At 34.8% G+C, this 18,519-nt stretch overlaps 2 protein-coding genes across 7 annotated transcripts in view; both read right to left on the bottom strand.

Annotated features, from left to right (window-relative positions):
- Nucleotides 1-8,426, bottom strand: part of tox4a (TOX high mobility group box family member 4 a) — a 37,776-nt gene extending 29,350 nt beyond the window's left edge. Inside the window, exons 1-2 of the mRNA XM_061890405.1 lie at nt 6,692-8,426; nt 6,569-6,634 (exon numbers count right to left, since the gene is read on the bottom strand). Of these exons, the coding sequence (XP_061746389.1) occupies nt 6,569-6,634; nt 6,692-6,799 (174 nt within the window). The 5' untranslated portion in view covers nt 6,800-8,426. The remainder of the gene's footprint in view (nt 1-6,568; nt 6,635-6,691) is intronic.
- A 2,984-nt stretch (nt 8,427-11,410) lies between these two features.
- chd8 (chromodomain helicase DNA binding protein 8) overlaps nt 11,411-18,519 on the bottom strand; it is a 141,281-nt gene continuing 134,172 nt past the window's right edge. For all 6 annotated transcript variants that reach the window (XM_061890571.1, XM_061890574.1, XM_061890573.1 and 3 more), the window contains one exon: nt 11,411-12,398. In XM_061890571.1, the coding sequence (XP_061746555.1) occupies nt 12,000-12,398 (399 nt within the window). In that variant the 3' untranslated portion in view covers nt 11,411-11,999. The remainder of the gene's footprint in view (nt 12,399-18,519) is intronic.

The raw sequence follows: 18,519 nt of genomic DNA, 5'->3' as shown, positions 1-18,519 counted from the left end.
TGAATTATAAATAGAAATTTCAGATAAAAATAAATAAATAAACCAAAAATAAATATTAAACCTATATAAGAATAAATATGATTAAAAACGATTTTAATGGGTAAAACCACTTAAAACAATAAATAAAAATCTGCATTTAAAAAAAGAGAGGACCACACAACTCACGCAGTGTTAAAAGCCAGAGAATAAAAGTGGGTCCTAGGTAGGCCTTTTTGTCTTTTTTAATTTTTCATATTTTTTTAATATATTAGTACTCTCCGTATTTGATTTTGTTTTTTTTCCCCGTGATGTTGAAAGTGCCAGGACTTTGGTGTGAATTCTAAATAAAAATTTTAAATAAAAAATAAACAAAAAATAAATAATCAAACCAATATAAAAATAAATATGATTAAATACGATTTTAAAAGGTAAAACCACTTAAAACAATAAATAAAAATCTGCATTTAAAAAAAGAGAGGACCACACAACTCACGCAGTGTTAAAAGCCAGAGAATAAAAGTGGGTCCTAGGTAGCCCTTTTTGTCTTTTTTTTATTTTTCATATTTTTTTAGTATTATTACTCTCCGTATTTGCTTTTGTTTTCTTTCCTTGATGTTGAAAGTGCCTTGACTTTGTGTGAATTATAAATAGAAATTTCAGATAAAAAATAAATAATTAAACAAAAAATAAATATTAAAGGGTAAAACCACTTAAAACAATAAATAAAAATCTGCATTTAAAAAAAGAGAGGACCACACAACTCACGCAGTGTTAAAAGCCAGAGAATAAAAGTGGGTCCTAGGTAGGCCTTTTTGTCTTTTTTTCATATTTTTTTAGTATTATTACACTCCGTATTTGCTTTTGTTTTCTTTCCTTGATGTTGAAAGTGCCTTGACTTTGGTGTGAATTATAAATAGAAATTTCAGATAAAAACTTAATAAATAAACAAAAAATAAATATTAAACCAATATAAAAATAAATATGATTAAAAACGATTTTAAAGGGTAAAACCACTTGAAACAATAAATAAAAATCTGATTTTAAAAATACAGAGGACCACACAACTCACGGAGTGTTAAAAGCCAGAGAATAAAAGTGGGTCCTAGGTAGGCCTTTTTGTCTTTTTTTAATTTTTCATATTTTTTTAGTATTATTACTCTCCGTATTTGCTTTTGTTTTCTTTCCTTGATGGTGAAAGTGCCTTGACTTTGGTGTAATTAGAAATAGAAATTTCAGATAAAAAATAAATAAATAAACAAAAAATAAATATTAAACCTATATAAGAATAAATATGATTAAAAACGATTTTAATGGGTAAAACCACTTAAAACAATAAATAAAAATCTGCATTTAAAAAAAGAGAGGACCACACAACTCACGCAGTGTTAAAAGCCAGAGAATAAAAGTGTGTCCTAGGTAGGCCATTTTTTGTCTTTTTAATATTTTTCATATTTTTGTAGTATTATTACTCTCCGTATTTGCTTTTGTTTTCTTTCCGTGATGTTGAAAGTGCTTTGACTTTGGTGTGAATAATAAATAGAAATTTCAGATAAAAAATAAAAAAATAAACAAAAAATAAATATTAAACCAATATAAGAATAAATATGATTAAAAACGATTTTAAAGGGTAAAACCACTTAAAACAATAAACAAAAATCAGATTTAAAAAAAAGAGAGGACCACACAACTCACGCAGTGTTAAAAGCCAGAGAATAAAAGTGGGTCCTAGGTAGGCCATTTTTGTCTTTTTAATATTTTTCATATTTTTTTAGTATTATTACTCTCCGTATTTGCTTTTGTTTTCTTTCCGTGATGTTGAAAGTGCCTTGACTTTGGTGTGAATAATAAATAGAAATTTCAGATAAAAAATAAATAAATAAACAAAAAATAAATATTAAACCAATATAAGAATAAATATGATTAAAAACGATTTTAAAGGGTAAAACCACTTAAAACAATAAATAAAAATCTGCATTTAAAAAAAGAGAGGACCACACAACTCACGCAATGTTAAAAGCCAGAGAATAAAAGTGGGTCCTAGGTAGGCCTTTTTGTCTTTTTTTTTTATTTATTTTTCATATTTTTTAGTATTATTACTCTCCGTATTTGCTTTTGTTTTCTTTCCTTGATGTTGAAAGTGCCTTGACTTTGGTGGAAATTATAAATAAAAATTTCAAATAAAAAATTAAACAAAAAAAACTAAATATTAAACCAATATAAAAATAAATATGATTAAAACAATTTTAAAGGGTAAAACCACTTAAAACAATAAATAAAAATCTGCATTTTAAAAAAGAGAGGACTACACAACTCACGCAGTGTTAAAAGCCAGAGAATAAAAGTGGGTCCTAGGTAGGCCTTTTTGTCTTTTTTTTATTTAATTTTTCATATTTTTTAGTATTATTACTCTCCGTATTTGCTTTTGTTTTCTTTCCTTGATGTTGAAAGTGCTTTGTCTTTGGTGTGAATTATAGATAACAATTTTAAATAAAAAATAAATAAATAAACAAAAAATAAATAATTAAACCAATATAAAAATAAATATGATTAAAAACGATTTTAAAGGGTAAAACCACTTAAAACAATAAATAAAAATCTGATTTTAAAAATAGAGGACCACAACTCACGCAGTGTTAAAAGCCAGAGAATAAAAGTGGGTCCTAGGTAGGCCTTTTTGTCTCTTTTTTATTTATTTTTCATATTTTTTAGTATTATTACTCTCCGTATTTGCTTTTGTTTTCTTTCCTTGATGTTGAAAGTGCTTTGACTTTGGTGTGAATTATAAATAAAAATTTTAAATAAAAAATAAATAATTAAACCAATATAAAAATAAACATGATTAAAAACGATTTTAAAGGGTAAAACCACTTAAAACAATAAATAAAAATCTGAATTTAAAAAAACAAAAGGACCACACAACTCACGCAGTGTTAAAAGCCAGAGAATAAAAGTGGGTCCTAGGTAGGCCTTTTTGTCTTTTTTTTATTTTTCATATTTTTTAAGTATTATTACTCTCCGTATTTGCTTTTGTTTTCTTTCCTTGATGTTGAAAGTGCCTTGACTTTGGTGTGAATTATAAATAACAATTTTAAATAAAAAAAAAATAAATAAATAAACAATAAATAAATAATTATTAAACCAATATAAAAATAAATATGATTAAAAACGATTTTAAAGGGTAAAACCACTTAAAATAAATAAAAATCTGAATTTAAAAATAGAGGACCACACAACTCATGCAGTGTTTAAATCAAGAGAATAAAAGTGGGTCCTAGGTAGGCCTTTAGGTCTTTTATTTATTTATTTATTTTTCAAATTTTTTAGTATCATTACTCTCCGTATTTGCATTTTTTTTCTTTCCTTGATGTTGAAAGTGCCTTGACTTTGGTGTGAATTATAAATACAAATTTAAATTAAAAAAAAAAAAAAAAATTAATTAAAGAAAAAAATTAAAATAATTAAAAAAAATAATAAATTAAAACATTTACAAGCCAACGACAAAGTTCTTTTTTTTTTTTTTTTTATATTTTGATGACTTCAATTTCTCAATGAACCCCAAGGCTGTTTCTTACCAAAAGCCCTAATAGCTGCAATTTATATATTTTTTTATTTATTTTCCGACCCTTTTTTTTAAAATTGTATTTCCTTTTTAATTGATCTCTTTTAACTGTTCATCTTGTTGTTCGGTATTGTTACTGTCAATTGAGTATTAAAATAAAACAACAACAACAAAAAACACTGGTTTGGGGCATGTTACATCCGAGAAAGCAGCAGCGCTATGTTCTAAGTAGACGCAGCATTGGCTGCTGTGACGTGAGAAATTGGGCCGCCATCTTGAAGTGGTGATGAGGAGCCGGCGAGCAGCCTAAACTGACAGTTGACAGGTAGAAAACAAAGACGGTGTTCAGCGTTTTCCTGCTCAAATGAGCGGACTGTTGAAAATAGGAATCGAGCCATTACTTTTTACAAGTAAGATTTAACATTAATGTACTATTAGTTGTATTTTGTGGAAAGAATGTGTGCATATTGTATATAGTTCTTAGCAAACCTATGAAATGTTCTATTTTGTCTTCATTATTTTGTCATAATGTACCAGAATGCTTCATATTGAATGTGAAAATCACTAAGAAATCTTCTGGGGGAGGATGACCCCCCCTACAGGGGTTTGGTTTACAAACTTTCCAAACAAAAATCACCAGCCGCCCCTGATTATGATGCATTCTCATTTTATGCAAAGTATAAGACGCTACATACTTAACTGTATAATTGTAACCAGGAATAAGTCGTCAGGTGACGATATTCAAATACTAACATTTAGAGATGTCCGATAAATGCTTTAAAATGTAACATCGAAAATTATCGGTTTAAAAAAGTAAAATGACTTTTTAAAACGCTGCTGTATTCGGTAAAACACGGATGTAGTGAGAAGTACAGAGCAACACAGGCGCATGAGAGGTTTACTGGCGACGCTTGATGACCTCATCCGACCGCCGCGAGCGCAGCATAACAACAACAAGAGTGTGTTGTTGCTCGGAGACTTACTAACGACACCATGTCTATGGTTTGGGATTATTTTAACGTGTGTCTGACGGATACAAAACTGGCAATTTGCAACGACTGCAAAAAGTAGGTTATGCAAAGAGGAACCAGGACGTCTTCCTTTAAAGCTTCACAACAAACAAAGAAACAGCCGGCTGCAATAAACCGCTTTCCACCAACATCTTTCTTCTTTGACGTCTCCATTATTAATTGAACAAATTGCAAAAGATTCAGCAACACAGATGTCCAGAATACTGTGTAATTATGCGATGAAAACAGACTACTTTTAGCCGTGATCAGTGCTGGAAGAAAACACCACGCGCACCAGTCATCATTCCGCGACGTTTTCAACAGGATACTTGCCGGGAAATTTAAAATTGTAATTTAGTAAGCAAAAACCGGCCGTATTGGCATGTGTTGCAATGTTAATATTTCATCATTGATATATAAACTATCAGACTGCGTGGTCGCTAGTAGTGGCTTTCAGTAGGCCTTTATAGGATAAGGCAAAATTCTGAGATATATATCGCGATATGGCCTAAAAATATCGTGATAATAAAAAAAAAAAGGCCATATCGCCCAACCTAGCAACCCGTATGACAAAAAAGCGCATGAAACGTTCAGTGCTTTGTCACGCCAAATTTCCCCCCCCCCCCCCCCCCCCCCAATTTACTTCCGGGGTCATGATTAATACAGACGTTTTGTTAACGCTATATTATATTAAAAAAAATAATAATAATTTACAAACACAAGCTATGGGATGACATAAGACGAAACGTGACCCCGGAAGTAAATGCGTCATCCCATAGCTTGTGTTTGTAAATTGTTTTTTAATTTATTTTTTTTATAATATAGCGTTAACAAAACGTCTGTATTTTTTATAATATAGCGTTATATTTTTATAATATAGTGTTAACAAAACGTCTGTATTTTTTTTAATATTTGTTTTAAAAATTTTTTTTATAATATAGCGTTAACAAAACGTCTGTATTTTTTATAATATAGCGTTATATTTTTATAATATAGTGTTAACAAAACGTCTGTATTTTTTATAATATTTGTTTTTGAATTTTTTTTTGTATAATATAGCGTTAACAAAACGTCTGTATTTTTTATAATATAGCGTTATATTTTTATAATATAGTGTTAACAAAACGTCTGTATTTTTTATATTTGTTTTTAAAAATTTTTTATAATATAGCGTTCACAAAACGTCTGTATCTTTTATAATATAGCGTTATATTTTTATAATATAGTGTTAACAAAACGTCTGTATTTTTTATAATATAGCGTTATATTTTTATAATATAGTGTTAACAAAACGTCTGTATTTTTTATAATAATTTTTTTATTTTTTTTTATAATATAGCGTTAACAAAACGTCTGTATTTTTTATAATATAGCGTTATATTTTTATAATATAGTGTTAACAAAACGTCTGTATTTTTTATATATATTTTTTTATAATATAGCGTTAACAAAACGTCTGTATTTTTTATAATATAGCGTTATATTTTTATAATATAGTGTTAACAAAACGTCTGTATTTTTTATAATATTTGTTTTTAATTTTTTTTTTATAATATAGCGTTAACAAAACGTCTGTATTTTTTATAATATAGCGTTATATTTTTATAATATAGTGTTAACAAAACGTCTGTATTTTTTATAATATAGCGTTATATTTTTATAATATAGTGTTAACAAAACGTCTGTATTAATCATGACCCCGGAAGTAAATGTGGGGGGGGGGGGGGGGGGGAGGGAGAAATTTGGCAACAGCTCCTTCCAAATGAATTGCCCTGAATGGAGCGGATCACCACTCCAAGATGGCCGCCCCGCGTCTCGTCAGCGCTCCATGCTGTGTACCCATCCGCCATTTTGGGGCGTGTTAAGTGCAACATCCGGGTACTGGCAGCGCACTACATTTTTACGTACGGTATTTCCTTATTGGGAAGGCACTTACGCACTCGGCGTGCTAAGTGCGCGAATTTGAAAGACAGCCTTTAAATAAATAAATAAATAAATAAAAAGTCAAAAACACTCTTACCTCAGCGGACAAAAAGTGATGAGGAGTGCCGTCTATGGTTAGATAACTATCGCCGCCTTCCGTAAACTGAAACATAAAAGTTATTAAAGGAAACAGTACATTTTATTCATGATTTTAGCATACCTTGTTTCCTTCGGAGTATCCGCCATAAGCTTCTTGGCTGTCCATAAACTCCGCGTCCACATTTTGGGCGCATTCATCCGGCAGCCCGGTGTAGAAATTAATGTCCATTTTTTAAAGCAGCGATGTTGTTAAACTAGCTCAGACAACAAGGGGGATGCTAGCAGCATGCTAACGAGCTAACCCCCCTTTTGAGGAAACACAAGCCTGTTTTACTACAATGCGGTAGCTTGGACTGACAGCAACGACCCAAAAACCTTCATTCGATATTGTAGAAAGTGTATAAAACTCTTAAATAGCACCGACTGTTGTGTAAAGATGAAGTCTAACAACAAACCCATTCAATCGAACAAGTAGCGGACACGTTCAAGAACCGTCGGAAAAGAGAAGGAAAAGGAACGCGTGGTCACGTGTTCCAATAAACAATCGGACTATTTTTGTATTTTAAAATGCAGTTAATTGTCCTGTAGCTACAATGCTAATATTAAATGTAACTGATGTGTAATGTTTAGATTATATTGTTTAGAATCAGTAGCAGCAAGTTTTCCGAACCACGAAATGCACTTGAACGCAACCTAATTTCTGACGTTTACACAGGCCAAGCAATGTGTGCGTTGAAATGAACGTTCAAGAACCGTCGGAAAAGAGAGTGAAATAGTAAATAGAGTATATAATCGGACTATTTGTTTATATTTTAAATCGAATTTAATTGTCTTTTACCTACAATTCCAATATTAAATGTAATGCACAGTAGCTGCGGTGCATGTTTAGATTATATTGTTTAGAATCAGTTGCAGTAAGTTTTCCGACCAATAAAATGCACTTGAACGCAACCTAATTTCTGACAATTACACAGGCCAAGCAATATGTGTTTAAACATGAAGTCTAACATCAAACCCATTCAATCGAACAAGTAGCGGACACGTTCAAGGACCGTCGGAAAAGAGAGTGAAAGGGAACCCGTGGGCACGTGTTCCAGTAAACAATCGGACTATTTTTGTATTTTAAAATGCAGTTAATTGTCCTGTAGCTACAATGCTAATATTAAATGTAACCGCTGTGCATGTTTAGATTATATTGTTTAGAATCAGTAGCAGCAAGTTTCCCGAACCACTTGAACGCAACCTAATTTCTGACGTTTACACAGGCCAAGCAATGTGTGCGTTAAAATGAACGTTCAAGAACCGTCGGAAAAGAGAGTGAAATAGTAAATAGAGTATATAATCGGACTATTTTTGTTTATATTTTAAAACGAATTTAATTGTATTTTACCTACAATTCCAATATTAAATGTAATGCACAGTAGCTGCGGTGCGTGTTTAGATTATATTGTTTAGAATCAGTTGCAGTAAGTTTTCCGACCAATAAAAGGCACTTGAACGCAACCTAATTTCTGACAAGTACACAGGCCATGTTTAAACATGAAGTCTAACATCAAACCCATTCAATCGAACAAGTAGCGGACACGTTCAAGGACCGTCGGAAAAGAGAAGGAAAAGGAACGCGTGGTCACGTGTTCCAGTAAACAATCGGACTATTTTTGTATTTTAAAATACAGTTACTTGTCCTGTGGCTACAATGCTAATATTAAAAGTAATGCACAACAATAGCCGCTGTGTATGTTTAGATTACATTGTTTAGAATCATTAGCAACAAGTTTTCCGAACCATGAAATGCACTTGAACGCAACATAGCACGCCAAGCAATATGTGCGTTAAAACGCTGGCCTGCGTAAACGTCAGAAATTAAGTTGCGTTCAAGTACATTTCGTTGTTCGGATAACTTGCCGCTACTGATTCTAAACAATATAATCTAAATAATACACAGCGGCTACTGTTGTGCGTTACATTTAATATTGGAATTGTAGGTAAAGGACAAACAAATTCATTTTAAAATATTAAAAAATAATCCGATTATTTACTGGAACACGTGACCACGCGTTCCCTTTCAATGCTTTTTCCGACGGTCCTTGAACATGTTCGCTACACTTGATGAAGTCTAACTTCAAACCCATTCAATCGAACAAGCAGCGGACACGTTCAAGGACCATCGGAAAAGAGAGTGAAAGGGAACGCGTGGTCAGGTGTTCCAGTAAACAATCGGAATATTTTTGTATTTTTAAATGCATTTTATTGTCCTGTACCTATAATTACAAAACTGAATGTAATACACAACAATAGCGGCTGTGTATTTTTAGATTATATGGTTTTGAATCAGAAGCAGCAAGTTTTCCGAACAACGAAATGCACTTGAACGCAACCTAATTTCTGACGTTTACACAGGCTAGTGTTTTAAAATGAAGTCTAACAACAATTATTCTATTGGCTAAGTTTTATATATTAATAAATATAAGTTTTGTTGGACTTTTTTTGATTATTGTTACTCAACTGTTTGTAAATGTTGACATTTATAAATAAATATATGTAGAAAAAAAAAAAGTCTAACAACTCATTCAATCGAATGATGTAGCGGACACTTTCAAGAACCGTCGGAAAAGAGAGTGACGAATTGAGAAGGGAACGCATGGTCACGTGTTCCAGTAAACAATCAAACTTTTTTTTTTTAATCGATTCGTCTTAAACGTATAATTCCGATATTAAATAAAATGCACAACAATAGCCGCTGTGTTTTTTTTTAGATTATATTGTTTGGAATTAGAAGTAGCAAATTTTCCAAACAATAAAATGCACTTGAACGCAACCTCATTTCTGACGTTTACATAGGTCAAGCAAGTCTAACATTCAATCGATACGTTCAAGGACCGTCGGAAAATAGAGGGAAGGCGCGGTCACGTGTTCCAGTAAATAGTCGGACTATTTGTTTTCTTTTAAAATAAATTCAATCGTTTTAAACGTACAATTCCAATATTAAATGTAATGCACAATAGCCACTGTGTATTTTTAGATTATATTGTTTAAAATCAGTAGCAGCAAGTTTTCCGAGCAATAACGTGCACTTGAACGCAATCAAATTTCTTATGTGTTCCAGTAAATGATCGGACTTTTATTTTAAAATGCATTTTACTGTTTTATACGTATAATTATAACAAGCTTGTAACTGTAACAAGCGGTAAACAATAATTAGAAAGGACACAATATATATGTATATATACATATACGTTTTTTTATTTTTACATTAAAAGTAAAAAAAAACAAAAAGGCATTTACATCCAATTTTCTAAAACTAAATTTTTACTTGAAAAAAAAAAAAATCAAGACTAATGTATTTATGTCCAATTTTTTACAACTCTATTTTTAGTTTAAAAGTAAAAAACTTTTTAGAAATGTTTTAATATTTTTTTTTATTGTTACTCTAAAAGTTGTTTTATTTAACAAAAAATGCATTTGTCATTTTGCATTTTATTTGATTTTAAAGATAAAAAAAATATGCATTTGCCAATTTTTTAAAGACTATTTTTACTGTAAAAGTTAGGAAAAGTAAGAGTTAGGAAAGTATTTCACAGACCTCTTCTTGAACGGTTTCACGGACCTCTTTTTGAACTGCTTCACAGACCTCTTTTTGAACGGTTTCACAAACCTCTTTTTGAACTGTTTCACGGACCTCTTCTTGAACTGTTTCACGGACCTCTTCTTGAACTGTTTCACGGACCTCTTTCCAAAATGTTATACGGCCCTCTTCTCGAACTGTTTCACGGACCTCTTTTCGACCTGTTTCACGGACCTCTTTTCGACCTGTTTCACGGACCTCTTTTCGACCTGTTTCACGGACCTCTTTTCAAACTCTTTCACAGACCTCTTTTTGAACACTTTCACGGACCTCTTTTCCAACTGTTTCACGGACCTCTTTCTGAACTGTTTCACGGACCTCTTTTCAAACTGTTTTTTTTTTTTAACTGTTTCGGACGTCTTTTCTAACTGTTTCACAGACCTCTTATCTAACTGTTTTACGGACCTCTTTTTGAACTGTTTTACAGACCTCTTTTCGAACTGTTTCACCGACCTCCTTTCAACTGTTTCATGGACCTCTTTCCGAACTGTTTCACGGACCTCTTTCCGAACTGTTTCACAGACCTCTTTCCGAACTGTTTCACGGACCTCTTTCCGAGCTGTTTCACGGACCTCTTTACGAACTGTTCTTTTTTAACTGTTTCGGACCTCTTTTTGAACAGTTTGACGGACCTCTTTGTGAACTGTTTTACAGACTTCTTTTCTGTTTCACGGACCTCTTTTCTGTTTCACAGACCTCTTATCGAACTGTTTTACGGACCTCTTTTCGAACTGTTTCACCAACTTCTTTTCCAACTGTTTCACGGACCTCATTTCCAACTACTTCACGGACCTCTTTTTCAACTGTTTAAACAGACCTTTTTTTTAACTGTTTCACAGACCGGTGTCCTGTAGATACAGCTATCGCCAAGTGGTCAAGGAAGGTCCCAATAAAAGGAAGCGTGCAATCTTTTGGCAGAATGTAATTGTACAAGGGTACAGATGTACACACTTTTCCTCACCGGACCACATTGAATTCTGTCTCCGTTTGATTCCTTGCTTCTTGTCTTGTTTAATACATGTCATCAATGTTAGTCATATTTTTTGCACTTGAGCTCCAGAATTCTTCCGCTTGTTTGACACTGCCAATACTGCTTCATGTGGTGTAAAAGTGTATTACCGGGTGTTTTTTGGAGCGGTTCCCGGACTTCCGGTCAAGAACCACTGGTGTCCAGCTGGCGGGCGGACGTGGAAATAAGACATCACACGGAGCGTATTTCACTGAAGATCGCTGTTATTTGTGTCACAGATACAATCAGATCATAAAACAAGAATTGTTGTCCACTTTGCACCAGAAGTACACAACTTACCTGATCTACATGTAGAATACAAGCATCCTCGGTAGCTAATGCGCCGCACGCCTTCCCCCCCCCCCGCACAAGTTAAAAACATTAAATGCTGCGTCCGTACCGGTAGTTTGAGACGGTGGCGCCGGGCTGGGGGAGGTTGGATGAAGTTGACGAGGTCCCCGTTTAGGAAAAAGGTATCTACAGCCAGGGGGCCCCCTTTTGGTCACAGCTGGGAATGCGATGGGGGAACGCCTTCGCTCGCGAGGAAGATGACGGCCGTCGGACAATGGAGGACCGGGTAGAGAGGTTGAAATTCTTGCTGATGAGGGGGGGTTGGTGGGGGGGAGAGAAAAAACGTGGGTGCAAACCAGCTCTTTCATGAAAAAAAAAACATCAACCCTATTATAAAATAAATCCATAAAAGTAACAACATAAATTCATCGTGTACAAGGTAGAAATAAATGAGGAATAATGATGGCGGGGGGACCCAGGGGGCGAGGAGGGGGGGGTTCAGAGTCAGTCCTCCGAGCTGGACGAGGAGTCAGAGTCCTTCTGGGCGAGGATGACGTCGTCCAAGAGCGCCTCCTGGTCCGAGCTGTCATAGTCTCCTTGGGAGAGGCTGTCGCCGGCCTCCATTTTCACGTCGAAGTCCTGGCTGGTGAGGAAGTGTTGGGAGGTCTCCAGGTCCTCCTCGTCCATCATGTAGGCGCCGTCCGAGACCAGGGTCTCCTCCTCCACTCCTTCCAGGTAGGGGTTGTCGGGCGTGGGCTGAGGAGTGTGCTGCTGCGGCTGCTGCTGCTGGTGGTGGTGATGGTGGTGGTGGTGGTGATGGTGGTGGTGGCGGTGGCGGCTTCTCTTGGGCATCTCCGTGTATTCCGTTAAGAGGCGATGGGAGAGGGTCTCAGGCAAAAAGCCCTGGGGGAGCAGAGTATAGCAAAGTGAGATTGGAATAAAAGACAGCTGAAAGTCATTTTTACCAACCCCTCGCTGTATAAGCAGGGGCGTCCCCGCTTGCGGCTAGCACATTCTAACATATCCATCTATCCATTTTCTACGGCTCATTCTCTTTTGGGGTCGCTGGTGCCTATCTCAGCTATGATTTAAAAACATTTTAAAATACATAAGAAGTGAAATAAATGAGCAAAAAGGGGAACTGCAACAGGAAGTTGTTGCAATGTTGACTCTAATAACACAAAGCTGCTATAAAATACTTTTTTCTTTAAAGCTGTCATTGCTCAAAATTGTTTTTTATTAAAACCCTGCGATGAGGTGGCGACTTGTCCAGGGTGTACACCCTCTTCTGGCCGATTGTAGCTGAGATAGGCACCAGCACCCCCCCGTGACTCCAAAGGGAATAAGCGGCAGAAAATGGATGGACTTATTAAAAGACTCAAATTTGTTCACGTCAAACATTCCCTTTTGAAATATTTTCGGGGAAAATATAGCATATTCTGAGTGTTTGCTGTATTAAAAAAACTGTTTTGTTTGACAAAAAAACAAACCCCCAAAAAATAGTACAAATTTATAAAAATTGATGTAGAGACTTAAGTGTTGGAAGTGAAAAATAATAATGTTGACTAATAACACAAAGCTGCTACACAGGCTTCTTTTTTCATTAAAACTGTCATTTCTCCAAAAAATAATCATTAAAATCAATGACTTATTAAAAGACTCAAATTTGTTCACATCAAACATTCCATTTTAAAATATTTTTGGAGAAAATATTACATATTTTAAGTGTTTGCTGTATTAAAAAAAAAACAGTGTTTTGTTCCACAAAAAAACAACCCCAAAACATAATACAAATTTACAAAAATTGATGTAGAGACTTAAGTGTTGGAAGTAAAAAATGTTGACTAATAACACCAAGCTGCTATATTGGCTGTTTTTTTTTTCTATAAAGCTGTTATTGCTCAAAAAATAATAATCAACACCAATGTTATGAATTATTGACTTATTAATATTCCACTTTAAAATACCTTTTAGGGAAAATATTGCATATTGTGTTTGCTGTATAAGAAAATAATAAAAAAATTGACAAAAATGGCAAAAAAAATAATAAAAACCTATAATCGACAAATAGATCTGAAGTTGATCTAGAGTGTTGGAAGTAAAGTAAAAAAAAAATGTATACAATGTTGAATTTAATCAATATTATTAATTATTGACTTATTAAAGGCTCCAATTCTTTCACATCAAATATCTTTTGGGGAAAATATGACATATTCTGAGTGTTTGCCGTATAAAAAACACTAAGTTTTATTTAACAAAAAGGGCAAAAAACAAACCTTATAATTGACAAATAGATCTGAAGTTGATGTAGAGACTTAAGTGTTGGAAATAAGACATAAAAATGTTGACTCTAATAACACAAAGCTGCTATAAAAAACCTATTTTCTTTAAAGCTGTCATTGCTCAATTTTTTTTTTTTAAATCAATGACTTATTAAAACCCTGCGATGAGGTGGCGACTTGTCCAGGGTGTGCACCCTCTTCCGCCCGATTGTAGCTGAGATAGGCACCAGCACCCCCCGTGACTCCAAAGGGAATAAGCGGCAGAAAATGGATGGACTTATTAAAAGACTCAAATTTGTTCACGTCAAACATTCCATTTTGAAATATTTTTGGGGAAAATATAGCATATTCTGAGTGTTTGCTGTATTAAAAAAAACTGTTTTGTTTGACAAAAAACAAACCTCCAAAAAATAGTACAAATTTATAAAAATTGATGTAGAGACTTAAGTGTTGGAAGTGAAAAATAATAATGTTGACTAATAACACAAAGCTGCTATACAGGCTTCTTTTTTCATTAAAACTGTCATTGCTCAAAAAAATAATCATTCAAATTTATTAAAAGACTCAAATTTGATCACATCAAACATTCCATTTTAAAATATTTTTGGAGAAAATATTGCATATTTTAAGTGTTTGCTGTATTAAAAAAAAACAGTGTTTTGTTCCACAAAAAAACAACCCCAAAAAATAATACAAATTTACAAAAATTGATGTAGAGACTTAAGTGTTGGAAGTAAAAAATGTTGACTAATAACACTAAGCTGCTATATTGGCTGTTTTTTTTTTCTCTATAAAACTGTCATTGCTCAAAAAATAATAATCAAAACCAATGTTATGAATTATTGACTTATTAATATTCCACTTTAAAATACCTTTTAGGGAAAATATTGCATATTGTGAGTGTTTGCCGTATAAGAAAATAATAAAAAAAATTGACAAAAATGGCAAAAAACAACAACAAAATAATAAAAATGTGTAATCGACTAATATATCTGAAGATGATCTAGAGTGTTGGAAGTAAAAGTAAAAAAAAAAAATTGTATACAATGTTGAATTTAATCAATATTAATAATTATTGACTTATTAAAGGCTCCAATTCTTTCACATCAAATATCTTTTGGGGAAAATATGACATATTCTGAGTGTTTGCCGTATAAAAAACACTAAGTTTTATTTAACAAAAAGGGCAAAAACAAACCTTATAATCGACAAATAGATCTGAAGTTGATGTAGAGACTTAAGTGTTGGAAGTAAGACATAAAAATGTTGACTCTAATAACACAAAGCTGCTATAAAAAATTTTTTTTCTTTAAAGCTGTCATTGCTCAATTTTTAAAAAAAAATCAATGACTTATTAAAACCCTGCGATGAGGTGGCGACTTGTCCAGGGTGTACTCCCTCTTCCGCCCGATTGTAGCTGAGATAGGCACCAGCACCCCCCGTGACTCCAAAGGGAATAAGCGGCAGAAAATGGATGGACTTATTAAAAGACTCAAATTTGTTCACGTCAAACATTCCATTTTAAAATATTTTCGGGGAAAATATAGCATATTCTGAGTGTTTGCTGTATTAAAAAAATGTTTTGTTTGACAAAAAACAAACCCCAAAAAATAGTACAAATTTATAAAAATAGATGGAGAGACTTAAGTGTTGGAAGTAAAAAATAATAATGTTGACTAATAACACAAAGCTGCTACACAGGCTTCTTTTTTCATTAAAACTGTCATTGCTCCAAAAAATAATCATTAAAATCAATGACTTATTAAAAGACTCAAATTTGTTCACATCAAACATTCCATTTTAAAATATTTTTGGAGAAAATATTGCATATTTTGAGTGTTTGCTGTATTAAAAAAACAACAGTGTTGTGTTCCACAAAAAACCAACCCCAAAAAATAATACAAATTTACAAAAATTGATGTAGAGACTTAAGTGTTGGAAGTAAAAAATGTTGACTAATAACACTAAGCTGCTATATTGGCTGTTTTTTTTTTCTATAAAGTTGTCATTGCTCAAAAAATAATAATCAAAAACAATGTTATGAATTATTGACTTATTAATATTCCAGTTTAAAATACCTTTTAGGGAAAATATTGCATATTGTGAGTGTTTGCCGTATAAGAAAATAATTTTAAAAAAATGACAAAAATGGCCAAAAAACCCCAAAATAATAAAACCCTATAATCGACAAATAGATCTGAAGTTGATCTAGAGTGTTGGAAGTAAAAGTAAAAAAAAAATGTATACAATGTTGAATTTAATCAATATTATGAATTATTGACTTATTAAAGGCTCCAATTCTTTCACATCAAATATCTTTTAGGGAAAATATGACATATTCTGAGTGTTTGCCGTATAAAAAACACTAAGTTTTATTTAACAAAAAGGGCAAAAAAAAACCCTTATAATCGACAAATAGATCTGAAGTTGATGTAGAGACTTAAGTGTTGGAAGTAAAACATAAAAATGTTGACTCTAATAACACAAAGCTGCTATACAGACAGTTTTTTTTTCTTTAAAGCTGTCATTGCTCAAAATTATTAATCAAAATCAATGTTATGAATTATTGACTTAATATTCCACTTTAAAATACCTTTTAGGGAAAATATTGCACATTTTTAGTGTTTGCCGTATAATATAAACAATGTTTTCTTTGACAAAAAACAGACCCTAAAAACTTGTAAAATTTGAATAAGAGACTTGTGTCGGAAGTTAAAAAAAATGTGTTAAATGTCATAACTAAAAGCTGCTATAAAAGGCTGTTTTTATCTTTTGCTCAAAAAATAATCCTTAAAATCAATGTTATGAATTTGTGACTTATTAAAAGACTCCAATTTTCTCACATTAAGTATTCCACTTTAAAAATATTTTTGGGGAAAATATAGCATATTCTGAGTGTTTGCCATATTTAAAAAAAAAACAGTGTTTTCTTCGACAAAAAACAAACCGCCCAAAATAATTTTAAAAAACCTTAAAAAAGTTGATGTAGAGACTTAAGTGTTGGAAGGTAAAAATAATAATGTTGACTAATAACACAAAGCTGCTATACAGGCTGTTTTTTTACAGTCATTGCTCCAAAAATAATCATCAAAACCAATGTTATGAATTATCCATCCATCCATCATCTTCCGCTTATCCGAGGTCGGGTCGCGGGGGCAGCAGCCTAAGCAGGGAAGCCCAGACTTCCCTATCTCCAGCCACTTCGTCTAGCTCTTCCCGGGGGATCCCGAGGCGTTCCCAGGCCAGCCGGGAGACATAGTCTTTCCAACGGTTCCTGGGTCTTCCCCGTGGCCTCCTACCAGCTGGACGTGCCCTAAACACATCCCTAGGGAGGCGTTCGGGTGGCATCCTGACCAGATGCCCGAACCACCTCATCTGGCTCCTCTCGATGTGGAGGAGCAGCGGCTTTACGTTGAGCTCCTCCCGGATGGCAGAGCTTCTCACCCTATCTCTAAGGGAGAGCCCCGCCACCCGGCGGAGGAAACTCATTTCGGCCGCTTGTACCCGTGATCTTATCCTTTCGGTCATGACCCAAAGCTCATGACCATAGGTGAGGATGGGAACGTAGATCGACCGGTAAATTGAGAGCTTTGCCTTCCGGTTCAGCTCCTTCTTCACCACAACGGATCGATACAACGTCCGCATTACTGAAGACGCCGCACCGATCCGCCTGTCGATCTCACGATCCACTCTTCCCCCACTCGTGAACAAGACTCCTAGGTACTTGAACTCCTCCACTTGGGGCAGGGTCTCCTCCCCAACCCGGAGATGGCACTCCACCCTTTTCCGGGCGAGAACCATGGACTCGGACTTGGAGGTGCTGATTCTCATTCCAGTCGCTTCACACTCGGCTGCGAACCGATCCAGTGAGAGCTGAAGATCCCGGCCAGATGAAGCCATCAGGACTACATCATCTGCAAAAAGCAGAGACCTAATCCCGTGGCCACCAAACCGGAACCCCTCAACGCCTTGACTGCGCCTAGAAATTCTGTCCATAAAAGTTATGAACAGAATCGGTGACAAAGGACAGCCTTGGCGGAGTCCAACCTTCACTGGAAACGTGTCCGACTTACTGCCAGCAATGCGGACCAAGCTCTGACACTGATCATACAGGGAGCGGACTGCCACAATAAGACATTCCGATACCCCATACTCTCTGAGCACTCCCCACAGGACTTCCCGAGGGACACGGTCGAATGCCTTCTCCAAGTCCACAAAGCACATGTAGACTGGTTGGGCAAACTCCCATGCACCCTCAAGAACCCTGCCGAGAGTATAGAGCTGGTCCACAGTTCCACGACCAGGACGAAAACCACACTGTTCCTCCTGAATCCGAGGTTCGACTATCCGGCGAAGCCTCCTCTCCAGTACACCTGAATAAACCTTACCGGGAAGGCTGAGGAGTGTGATCCCACGATAGTTGGAACACACCCTCCGGTCCCCCTTCTTAAAGAGAGGGACCACCACCCCGGTCTGCCAATCCAGAGGTACCGCCCCCGATGTCCACGCGATGCTGCAGAGTCTTGTCAACCAAGACAGCCCCACAGCATCCAGAGCCTTAAGGAACTCCGGGCGGGTCTCATCCACCCCCGGGGCCTTGCCGCCGAGGAGCTTTTTAACTACCTCAGCGACCTCAGCCCCAGAAATAGGAGAGTCCACTACAGATTCCCCAGGCACCGCTTCCTCAAAGAAAGACGTGTTGGTGGGATTGAGGAGGTCTTCGAAGTATTCCCTCCACCGAT

This window comes from Nerophis ophidion, linkage group LG28, assembly GCF_033978795.1.
Source record: "Nerophis ophidion isolate RoL-2023_Sa linkage group LG28, RoL_Noph_v1.0, whole genome shotgun sequence".
Taxonomy (NCBI): domain Eukaryota; kingdom Metazoa; phylum Chordata; class Actinopteri; order Syngnathiformes; family Syngnathidae; genus Nerophis; species Nerophis ophidion.
The sequence above is the reverse complement of the archived record's forward strand: the minus strand, read 5'-3'. Positions and strand labels throughout refer to the sequence as shown.